The 12,596-nt window shown below is 38.5% G+C and overlaps 1 protein-coding gene across 6 annotated transcripts in view; it reads left to right on the top strand.

Moving 5' to 3' along the window:
* Window positions 1–12,596, top strand: part of ATXN10 (ataxin 10) — a 154,900-nt gene that overhangs the window by 57,760 nt on the left and 84,544 nt on the right. For all 6 annotated transcript variants that reach the window (XR_004351780.1, XR_004351782.1, XR_004351781.1 and 3 more), the window contains exons 8-9: window positions 6,749–6,857; window positions 8,642–8,811. Coding sequence is in view for 3 of the 6 variants with exons in the window: in XM_032645778.1 (XP_032501669.1) it covers window positions 6,749–6,857; window positions 8,642–8,811 (279 nt within the window). In the remaining 3 variants the exon portion in view is untranslated. The remainder of the gene's footprint in view (window positions 1–6,748; window positions 6,858–8,641; window positions 8,812–12,596) is intronic.

The following is a 12,596-nucleotide window of genomic DNA, read 5'->3' as shown; positions in this document are numbered from 1 at the left end:
CATTGTTCTTTCTCTGGAATACTACTCAGCAGTAAAAAGAAATGCGCTTCTGGTATAACAACAGAGATGAATCTCAAACGTAGAGTGGAAATAGACTAGAGAATACGCTGCACGCGTCCATCTCTGTGAAATTCTACAGCGGGCAAAACTTATCGATTATAACAAAGCAGATCATCTGTCACCCGGGCTGGAAGTGGAGGGTGGAATTGATTGTCGAGGGACATGAAGGAACATCTTGGGTACTGGAAGTGTTATATGTAGCTGTGTACTACTCTCCAGATGGACCTATTTTATTGCATGTGAATTATACCTCAAGTGTCGATTTCAACGTGTTCAAAAACATCACAGAGGTTATTTCCATGCTGATAGGAATGGTGAGTAGAGAGGTAATCACTTGGGCTCAGAGGCAGGAATAGGTGAGCAGGCTGCCCTTTGACAGGCCCGTCCACTTGCTGTCCCCAGATGGGGAGGTAGGGAAGGTGGACCCTGACCCACAGCGTTTCTTGGAGGGCTGTGTGTGACACTGTGGACCTGTTAACTCCCACAGTAAATGTAGGCCGTGATTATGCTTGTTCTGCCATGTAAGTGTATTTCCTTCTTTGTGAAAATACCTTCTTTTTTTTTTTTTTTTTTTTTTTTTTTTTAATTTTATTTATTTTTTAAATTTTTATTTTTGGCTGTATTGGGTGTTCGCTGCTGCGTGCAGGCCCCCTCCAGTTGCCGCGAGCTGGGGCTACCCCGGCTGCGGTGTGTGGTCCTATTGCGGTGGCCTCTCCTGCTACGGAGCACGGGCTGTAGGCTTCAGCAGTTGTGGCACGCAGGCTCAGTCGTTGTGGCACACGGGCCCAGTCTCTCCGCGGCACGTGGGATCCTCCCGGACCAGGGCCCGAACCGCCGTCCCCCGCATCGGCAGGCGGACCCTCAACCACTGCGCCACCAGGGAAGTCCCTGAAAATACCTTCTTCAAGGTTGCTTTGCTGTTGATTTTCTGTGCTGGATCAGAGAGGCCATGTCAGGTCTCGCGGTAAGGTCAGTATTTTAATTCTCCTTTCTGTGGTAGCAGAAAGCTTTACTCGGAGGCTGCTTCCCTTTCTGGAGATAGAGTTGCCTCTGTTTCCAGCAGGAGGAGCAGCGAGCTGTGCTTCAAGGAAGTTTCTAGGAGGAATTTTCCAGGAGACAGAAAATGAAGTACACTTAGTACTTGTTAAATCCAGCTTTGAACTTTTTCAAGGCACTTATATTTAAAGTATAGATGATTTCATTGTTGTACTAAGAAGTTACCTGATGTAACTTTTTATGTTTAGGAAAAGTTATATTTTTCACACTTTTTTCTTTAAAGGTGGGAGGAATTATTATGTATTGATAGAAAATTGTAGATAGTTGGTTTTTTTTTTTTTGAAAAGCCCAAATAGTTCACTTTTTGAAAATTCATTGATCTATATACTCATGACTTGTAGTTGATTGTATATATGGTATCCTTTAAGGTTGAAGTTTAGAAAAAAGCCGTAGTAGTATTTAAGGAGAACCTGTACCTCATATTAAATACACCGTAAACCTCGTAGTGTATTGGAGCTGGCCTGTACCGACCTCTGAGAGTCAGTTATTAAATATGCAGAAATTTGTGAGCTTGGTAGTTTGAAGTCAGCCACGGTGGAAGTGTTTATACCATTCACTGCTGAATCCACTGCCAGTTTACCAGCAAACCACTGCCTTTACCCATCTGTGATATTTTTAGGACAAGACATCCAATAAAGTGCTCGTGACGCTTGCTGTGACCTAAAAATCAGAATGAAAATAAATGTTTTCAATAGCATCGGTTTTTAAATTTGTTTGTTTGGCTTTAAAATTCTGAGGTTTTATTCATGTGTTCCTTTATACAAATAGTCTTAGGTTCTCATATTAACATACCTGTTTCTGTCCTTTGGTAAATTTTGGCGTACTACTTGTTTCCAGTTTTTGGTGTGTTTTTGTCAGTTGTAGTATGCTTATTTTTTTAAGATCGAAGAGTCAGTTTAGCTTTATCTTGAGTCTCAGTCTTGTCACTTGCTGTAGTGAAACTTGCCTTTCTTATGAAATATTTTCTTTGTTGTAAGAAAAAGTAATTCAGGCCAAATGCTGTGAAACGGAAGGTTAAGAACTCCTCTTTTTCACCCATCCCCCATCTATTTTCTACAGATATATCAGCGTATACTTTTTTCCTTCCGAAACTTTTTTGTATATACACACCTATACATTTTGTTGCTGTTTTGAGACACAATATATTCTATCCTGCAACTTCCCTTTTCACTTAACCCTGATGTTTCGTACACTCTAACACGTGTGCGTATTCATCTCACCCTTTTTAATAGTTGAATAGTATTTCACTATATAGATGCATCACAGGTTTTTTCTTTTGTTCTCTGTAGATGTGCATATGAGTTGCTTACAGATTTGTTTTCTTAAAAACCTTCACAAATAATACCGCAGTGAACATCCTTGTAAAAATATCTTTGCAACTTTGGACAAGTAGGTCTGGGATTATAAATTCCTGGAAGTTGAATTGCTGAGTAGAGAGAGTATGTTTATTTAAAATTTGTAAGAGAAATTTCTAAATGACAAACCTAAGAGTACAAGAGTGTGTGGGTCTGCACCCCTTCATTAATCTAATTATCATTTCTTTCTTGTTTTTCAGTGATCAGTATGTTAGTTTGTTTTTCATGTTAGGTTACCTTTTTTTTTTTTTTTTTTTTTTTTTTTTTTTTTTTTTTTTTAATGCGTTACGCGGGCCTCTCACTGTTGTGGCCTCTCCCGTTGCGGAGGACAGGCTCCGGACGCGCAGGCTCAGCGGCCATGGCTCACGGGCCCAGCCGCTCCGCGGCATGCGGGACCCTCCCAGACCGGGGCACGAACCCGTGTCCCCTGCATCGGCAGGCGGACTCTCAACCACTGCGCCACCAGGGAAGCCCAGGTTACCTTTTAAAATACGTTTATTAATGAGCATTTTCAGAAAGTTAATCTTTTGTCACACATACAAGAAACTTTTTTTTTTGCCCATAGTTAATTTTTTGTTTGAATTTATTTATGGTAGTCTTAGCCTTTTAGGAATTTGTTTTTAATCTAGTTAGGCTTATCAGTTTTACCCTTATGACTTCTGAATTTTTTTTTTTTTTACAGATTAGTAAAATCATCTCCACTTAGAGTGTGGAAATATACACCTATATATTCTGGTTCTTTCAGTACTTGGTCTGAGTTTTTAATTAACCTAGAATTTATTTCTGAGTAAGAAGTGTAGTATAGATCCAAATGAATTGCTTGTGTCTTTCAACTCTCCAAGACTATAATCTTTGGTAGAAGACTGCTTGGGTTTGAACCTGGATTTCTTATTATTGGTGTGTGATCTTGGAAGTTACTTACCTTCTCTGTGCTCCAGTTTCTTTTGCCCGTAAAATGAATTGTATTTTAATATAAGCACTTAGTATACTGACTGGTACATAGCTACTCTTCCCTAAAAGTTATCTGTTAATTATTGTATCAATACCATTTAGTGAATAATCTCATCCTTTCTACTAATTTTAGTGCTACCCAAATCATATGTTAATTTTTTAATATAATTTTGGATCCATTTCTGGATTTCTGACCTTTTACGGTGGAAATCAGTAAGATACTAACAACTGTTACAGAATTCAAATGAATTCGTACGTTTATATGCGATAAAGGAATGCTGAAGTGAACTTACAGAGAGATGCAAAAAGTAGTCTATGCACAAGGCAGTAATTAATTGCATTCCAGCCAGACAGAAGTAATCTCCATTTCTGTAGACAAGAATCATTGGCATTATTGTCAGTTTTATGCAACTGACAATGTTGTAAAATAGCTCAGAGACACTGAATGGTAAAGTGAGCCGAGGCAGATCTAGATGGTAGGCTGATCTCTGTTTTTCTCTTTTAACAACTTCAAAATCTTGTTTCTTTGACTTGCCTACATCTTTTTTCCCCCATTTGTGTCTGACTTAATGAATATAGTTTTATAATACTTAGAAATAATGGAAGGGTATCTCACGTATTCCTCTTATTTTTTAAAAGAATCATTTTTCTGGCTGTTATTTCATTATTAGTTTCCAAATGCTCATTAGCAACACTTCATTAATAAAAGGATTCTGATGATTAAAACTGGAGATGTGTTAGGTGAGGATAGATTAATTTTCTTTGGGGTTTATTTCAGGTAATAGCATAGAATTTAGGAGCTGGAAGGAAACTTCAGATCATCTCTTCCAACCCCCTAATTTCATTTTTGTCTTTTTATCAAGAAAAATTGCAAACATAGACTAAGACAAAAAGTGTCTTGAAACCCCATCACCCAGCTTCAACACTTACCAATTCATCCCCATTCTTGTTTCATCAACAGTCCCACCCATTCTTATGCCAGTTGCCCCCCATTCAAAGAGGGCTCCCACATAGTTCATCAGTTAATAGTTTACATTTGTCTCTAAAAGATAAGGAGTCTTAATACATAAGTAAAATACAGTTAGCATATCTGAAAACTTAATAAACTTTTAATATCAAATGAACAGTATTCAAATGTTCCCCATTGTCTAATATTCTTTTTCAAGTTTATTTCTTTGAATCAGGATATAAGGGCATACATTGCAATTGGCTGCTATATCTTAAATCTCCTTTAACTAGGTTCCCCTTTCCTCTTCCTCCTCTCTTTTTTTTCCACCTTTGCTCATTTTCTGTTGAACTGGGTTGTTTCACCTGTACAGTTTCCTACAGTTGCCTTTTTGATGAAGATATCTCCATGGTGGGGTTTAACATACCCCCTCTTTTCCTTGCATTTCCTGTGAATGGTAATTCCTTCCAGAGGCTTATTCAGGTTTGGGTCAGGTCTTTTTTCTCTTCTTCTTCTTTTTTTCTCTTTCTAGTATATTTCATTGTTGGTGATAAGTACTTTCATCGAGTCATCTAATGTCTGGTTGTCTCTTTTTGTAATGTTAGCAGTTGTTAATGACTATTGACTAGATCCATTAGTTCTTTGCAGGTTGTGAAATGGTGGTATTTGGACTCTATCATTCATTTTTCATTTTTTAGCTGGAATATTTTATAAAGAGAAACTTCTAATAAACTTCTAGGTTATGCAAGGTTCATTTTGATTAAGAAAAACAGAATAAATGGTTGATCACCGCCCCCCTTTGATTACCAGTCTTCAAAGTATTGAGCTGGTTTTATGGTATCATACAAAGTTGATGAGTGAGTTGTTTAGTTTTACTTTAATCATTATTATGAAGTCATGGCTTGTAAACCGCTGGATTTGTTTTCAGTCCATTTTAGCAGTAATTCTTCCTAATGGTTTCACGTGCCATTGCTGGCCGGGGGAGCCTCTTCAAGTTGCTTCTGATTCCTTGTGACATGATCCGAGGAGACTCTGATAGCTGCCTTGCTCTCTGGTATGACAAGGTGTGCAGGGTCATCTCATACGTGCTCTGCCCCAGACCTATAGCCAATCAGCCATGTCTTGAAGGAGAAGTGGTATCCGAAGATGACCGTCTGGGCAACTACTCATTTAATAAAAGAGGATGCAGATGCTGTGCTAAATAAGTTAATGGATTTGCTCCAGCCTTCTAAACAGACTTCTAATCTAGATATTTTCTCCTAACTTTTAAACTAGCAAGCGAAAGCTATTAAAATTAAAGACACAAAAAAATGTGTGTTTCTTGCTATTTGAGATTTCAGAATACTATATTAAAATATCATCTCCTGGGGACTTACCCGGCGGTCCAGTGGTTAAGACTTTGCGTTCCAGTGCGGGAGGTGTGGGTTCGATCCCTGGTCGGGGAGCTAAGATCCCACATGCGTCGTGGCCAAAAAACCAAAACATAGAGCATGTTGTAACAAATTCAGTAAAGACTTTAAAAGTGGTCCACATCAAAGAAATCTTTAAAAAAAAATACTGTCTCCTAATTGGAGACTAATAAATACACATGTAGAATTTTAACAAGGAAGTAACTTGTTTTTCTTTTGAAGAACATTATGTGAGATAATAAATGGTTAAATTTGTATTACCACATTTTGTCAAATAATGTGCACTGTAAAAATGAAGTAAAAAAATCTGCAAAAATTACATTTTAAAATTATGTTTAGACTACCTAATGCCATGCAGTTGGTAGCTGGTAGTTTCTTGATCATGTACTCTATTTGATAATAAGTTATTTAGTAGTTATGTGAACTAACATTTTCAAGTATCTTTTCTAAGCTACCAAGATATTGCATATAGGTTTATATTCACCCAGAAATAATCCAAGTTATTGCAGCTGAAGTTCTTTCAACCACAGCATTTTACAGGATTCCTGTGGACAAGAAATTAATGTATTTCATGGGATATTTGTATCTTTAAAGTAGAACTTGCTTGCTGGGAACGCTTTAAAAAGAAAGTATTTGCATAAATGTTATGTACATAGCTAGTAATTTTGAACATTTATTCCACTGTTGGAAGGTATTTTTGCTTGAATAAGAACTTTTCTTACTCTTTGCTCCAAGAAGACACATAATGACACATAATCTTGTGTTCTTGATGGCAGATGTCTGCTGTTGGTGGAAATGATTATTCCTGTACATGTTTAATACTTCTCTTTTGTTCTTGATAGTTCTGGTTCTCTGTTTAGATGTTACAAGCACTGTCTCTTGAATATTTTTTATTTCATTCTCCTACAGTTATTTAATAATAGTCAAATCACTTAGCTTGCCTTAAAAGTCATATTTTCTTTTCCTTTTAGGAGGCGCTGGCTACGATTAGGCTTCTTGATGTCCTTTGTGAAATGACTGCTAATACTGACCTGCTCGGCTATCTACAGGTTTTTCCTGGCTTGCTGGAAAGAGTGATTGGTGAGTGAAATATCGCACGTATGATTTTATTTATTTATTTATTTATTTATGTATTTATATATGTATTATTTATTTATGTGACAGCGCCGGGTCTTTAGTTGCAGCATGCGGGATCTTTGGTTGCAGCGTGTGGGATCTTTGGTTGCAGCATGAGGGATCTTTAATTGTGGCATGCATGTGGTATATAGTTCCTTGACCAGGGATTGAACCTGGGCCCCCTGCATTGGGAGCGTGGAGTCTTAACCGCTGGACCACCATGGAAGTCCCCATATTATTTTTAACTAAAAAATCTTTGACTTGTCATACTGTAGTATAAGTTCAAACACAGATCCTTAATTTTCAGTGTATTAGTATATTTTTGAGATTTTTGGGGAATATTTTTTCTTGAAAGGAATCACAGTGTTTTGGTGACAGCTCAGGCTCTTGCCACTTAGCCTGCTGTTTGTGATGTGTAATCAGTTGGTGAGGACATTAATCCTGCTACACAGGGTGCCCATAGTGGGTATCCATCAGTGGTGGTTGTGATGGTGGTGGTGGAGGGGGCAGTTATGACAGTGATGGGGGGGGGGGGGTTATGACAGTGATGGGGTTTTGACGATGTTGGCGATTTTCATGCTCCTATAGTTTTACCAGATTTGTTAGTAAATTTTTCCAGTTACACTTATGGAACATGAAGAATATTGCTTTACCCGTAGTACTGATAATTATGTATTCTGTTCTTAAAAGAAAACTGTTTTAAACAAGAAGCCATTGCTTGAAATATTCCCATCTTTGCTAAAAAGCTGCTTGCAAAATAATTCATCTACAACCTGTTCCTTGTGCTTAGCCATGCTTATGGTTGCTCTTCAGTGTTTGCTATTCTTTTCTTTAAAAAAAAAGATTGTACTTATTCTGGAGACCCATATGCTAAGAAAGATGAATTGGTGTCTAGATGGGTAGATGAGTTAGCAGTGAGCTTTAGGAGATATTTAGAATCGCATATCAGTGTTTTATTTTGAATGCGGTGCTTCCAGTGATAATGAAAATGAGACATCACAAACCTGAGAAACTGAATCATTGTGGGAAAAGCATGTGTTTGGAGCCAGGGCAAACATGGGTTGTCAGCCCAACTCTGCCCAATTACTAACTTCTCTGAGCCTGATTTCTTCATTATAAAATTGGGAAAGTGACCTGCCTTTAGTAACTTTATTGAGAGTGTTAAATGAGATAATGTGAAAACGTTTAATAAAGCTTCTGGAAGATTGTCTACTTTCATAGGCTGCCTACAAGCATTTCATAGAGTATAACAATGTGAAGTTATTTCTTCTGAGCACAGCCGAAGTAGATTAACGGGGAACACATGCTGCCTTCTGATTATCTGGACAATGAGAAAAAAATCAACGTGCTTCTTGGTTTTTGTCATGTGGCTCATTACAGATAGGTGTTGCAGGTTAGAGTTAGCTGACTGTAGTTGTCGCATGAGTTCCTTCATAAGGAAGTTGGAATTGGAGACCTTTTACTAGGAAAGATGGTAGGAAATTTTTAGCTAACTTTTCTTTGTGGATAAATAGAAAGTCCAGGTGGGGTTAATCATTTTGGCTTATCTGCAAAACTAGAGTCATGAAAAATTCTAAAGCAAAAGCAGAAGAGCCTTCTAATTGTTATTTTAAAGAAAGCTTTCAGTACTCTACCTGTATTTTATTTTAATCCATTAAAATAAATTAGATTTATTTATGGGAATCTAGTATAAAACATAAAAATAAAAATTTTCCTATGGAGAATGAAGTTTATTGTTTTTGTCATAGAACTTTTACGAGTGATTCATGCAGCTGGCAGTGACACCATGAACATCTTCAGCACCTGTGCTTGCATGAAAGCAGAAGGCGACGTCTCAAATATGGCTGAGGGCTTCAAGTCTCATCTCATTCGTCTGATTGGAAATCTGTGTTACAAGAATAAAGATAACCAAGACAAGGTACGGTTCTTTCTTAGCGTATTTCATACATATATGGCTTGATTTAGAAAATAATATTTAGGATTTAGAATCTGTTCACTTTTGGGGAATGAAGCTTGAGGTGCTTAGAAAGTAGCCTGAGGTATATCTATATGCATATATTACCACAGGTAAACATAATGTGTCATATTTGTTTGTATTAGGGTTTGTATTTTTGTAATTTTGTGTTGTGTTTGTCCATAGTGTGTTTGAGCCAGTCTCCTTTCTTTTAAGTAGTCAATGCTGTCTTAAGTCTGTGCATTTAAGCACACTATTTGTTTATATAGAGAACAGTGAATGAAAAATCGAACCTAGAAATTTTCAAACACATAGTAGACGTTTAATAAACAGTAGTTTTTATTGACTGTTATCTTAAAAAACAAACCGATGGACCTAGAGTCTGTCATACAGAGTGAAGTAAGTCAGAAAGAGAAAAACAAATACCGTATGCTAACACATATATATGGAATCTAGAAAAATGGTACTGATGAACCTAGTGGTAGGGCAGGAATAAAGATGCAGATGTTGAGAATGGACTTGAGGACATGGGGAGGGGGAAGGGGAGGCTGGGATGTAGTGAGGGTAGCATTGACATATATACGCTACCAAACGTAAAATAGCTAGCTAGTGGGAAGCTGCTGCATAGCACAGGGAGATCAACTCGGTGCTTTGTGACCACCTAGAGGGGTGGGATAGGGAGGGTGGGAGGGAGGCTCAAGAGGGAGGGAATATGGGGATATGTGTGTATATATGGCTGATTCACTTTGTTGTACAGCAGAAACTAACAGAACGTTGTAAAGCAATTATACTCCAATAAAGATGTATAAACAAACAAACAAACCTTAACATCTGTGCCCTACATTTATGGATGATAGCATCATAAGCATTTCTTCCCGATATCTTGAAATGGACATGATGTTTAAGTATTAAATCTCTGAAAACTCAGTAGACTGCCATTAGAAACCTCTTTTGTGCTGAATAGCTTAGGGGTAATTGTATCGATAATACGATTAAAAAGAGACGGCAGGAGAATTGGACCATATGCTTCATATTGAACGAGTCTGCCTGTATTTTTCCGGAGTTTTACCTTGGATGGCATTTGTTTCGCTTCATCAGATACTGAATATATGTGTGGCAGGTTATATTTTTTCCAAGGTGGCTGCAGAAGTACCTCATCATTCTGCATGTATTCCTGCGATGTGACTTTGCCACTCCCCCATCGGGGTTAGATTTATTTCTCTATCCTCTTGAATCTAGATGACTAAGGCCCTCTGACTGCTTTGAATAATAAAATATGGTGGGAGTGATCCTGTACCACTTCTGGTGTAGCCTTTGACTGGTCTGGCAGATTCCGTATCTGGCTTCGTAGAAGCCAGTCACCATGTGAGAAGTGCAGATTCCCTGCGATCATCGTGCAATTCCCTGAGATTACCAAGTCCACATGGAGAAGTCCTGGAGGATGAGATGCAGTGAGGAGAGAGACAGAGACTAGTCAAGGAACACCAAGGAACCAGGCATGTAAGTGAGAAACCATGTTGGGACCTTTTAGGTAGTTGCTCAGTTCCCTCGTTCCAAGCTCAGTTCCTCAGTTGCCCAGTTGATGCCACATGAATCAGGGACAGCCTGCCTGGCAAAGCCCCTTCTGAATTCACGACCCACAGCACTGTGAGAAAAAGTAAGAAATTGGGGGAAAAAAATTTCATAGGTTCTGCTTCTGTTAATGCCCCTGTAAGCTAACGCTGGACTGATCCTCTTGCAAATAATAATTATAAACTCTGGACAAAAGGCAGCTGTGTGAAGACACTCAGATTTGACACAAACAGATAGATTTTGGAATCGGAATGACAGTTGGAAGAACGGCACAGCAGAGAGTGTGCCATGCAGGGCAGTTAAAACTCTGATAGAAAATCTCCAGTACTTTTAGCTTAAAGAATCAAAGGACAGTTTGGAGCAGTCACAGACTTTAGAAAGTGAAAGGGGGAATCCCGGAAAGGAGAACGTTAAGCCCCACATTCTGTGTACCAGCCACCTAAATCCCTGCTGATGCTTGAATCAGAGATGCATGGGGCAGGCTCCAAGCAGCTAAGCTAAGGATAAGACAATTATACTGAGATTTGAGCTGCCACCCTGGAGTTTATGGTTTAACTCCAAGGTGATTACCTGCTAAAACAAAAATATCAGTGTTCTGTAGAGGAATATAATGGAATCTAGAATTTTCCACAGCATAACATTCACAGTGTCGAATATAACCTACAGTCCAAACTTACTTGAAACACAGAAAAATATCACCTGTTATCCAGACAAAAAAGATAACGGAGATAGACTGTGTAGGTGACACACACGTTGGGTTTATCAGACAAGGATTTTAAAGCGGTTGTAACTATGCTCAAGGATGTAAAAAAAAAAACATGCTTTGAATGAATGAAAACATAGCTTATCTCAGCAGAGAAATGGAAACTACAAAAAAGGACCAAGTGGAAGTTCTAGAACTGAAAAATGCAGTATCCAAATAAAATATAAAAATTTTACTGAATGAGCTTAACAACTTGAGATGACAGAGAGTCAGTGTACTTGGAGATAGATCAATAGAAACCATCCAGTCTAAAGAACAGAAGAAATCATCCAGTCTAAAGAACAGAGGAGAGAAAAGGTTGAAAATGGAATGGTCATCCTAAGATGCTAAGTTTTGGGGTAGTATGTTTTGCAGCATTTGATAACTAGAATAATTTCCATAGGACATGGCGCAGAACTGAGCACCGGATAATTTGCTCTTTTATCGCATGTGTGTACCGTTTTGACGGCTCCTCATCTTCAAGCAGGCGTGAGTGGGAGACTACTGACCCACCCTTGGAAAATTACTGGACTGATTTTTGTAAGAGAAAGTTGATAGAGGATAAAACACTTTACCTTTTTTTAATGACCAAGACCGCCTTTTTTCAGGAGCACAGAAGAAGCGGTTTTCTTGTGTGTTTACCTATACTTTTGCTGCTAATTTGGATTGGCTTCTTAAAGGAACAAAACGTAGTAACCCTTAAAAGGCTTATGAAATAGCTCACTGAAGTCAGGATCAGATTGCACCGTAAGTAAATACGGAGTGTGCCCGAGTGCTGCCCTGGAGAGGTCGCGGGGCTCACAGGAAGTCTATAGTGTGTCCTTCACGTGTGCAGTCGCTAATAGCACTGCTGACTTCTGAGCAAACACTCTTGAAGGTATGAAGGAGTTCATTCTTTGAGTGTAAGAATGCCTCTGTTTCTCCTACTTTTTTTTTTACCTATGCCAACAAAAAGCTTAACCTGAAAGCATTACTTGTGGGATTTTTTTTTCCCTTTCCAAAGAATGTACCACAGCATAACAGTCTTGCAGCCAAATCCTGATTCAGTCTGAGCATCAGAGACATGAGCCTTTGCTCACTGATGCCTCAAAGGATGGAGTTCACTAGCGCTTGACAACTTCAATTATAATTTGGGAGAAATGGGTGGTTATGTAGCAGGTCTTTATCACCATGCCATTAATTTTCATTGTATTGTCTGGATGGATTGTCCCACTTCTCTGCAAATTGGGGCCCAAAGGGATGTTTGGCTCTTTCTCTACAAAAAGTATGAGTTAGGGGGATTTTGTATCATTGAGCTTAGTTTAGTTCATCCGTCACCCAGAGGGAAAAAGGGACTCATGATTTGTTTAGTGTCTACTATGTCCCGTGCTGTGCTTAGTGAACTACGTGTATTATCCACTTTCATCTTTGCATCAGCCCTGCAAATCCGGTTCTG

This window comes from Phocoena sinus, chromosome 10 (assembly GCF_008692025.1).
Source record: "Phocoena sinus isolate mPhoSin1 chromosome 10, mPhoSin1.pri, whole genome shotgun sequence".
Lineage (NCBI taxonomy): Eukaryota > Metazoa > Chordata > Mammalia > Artiodactyla > Phocoenidae > Phocoena > Phocoena sinus.
Note: the sequence above shows the minus strand (reverse complement) of the source record. Positions and strands in the feature narration are given on the sequence as shown.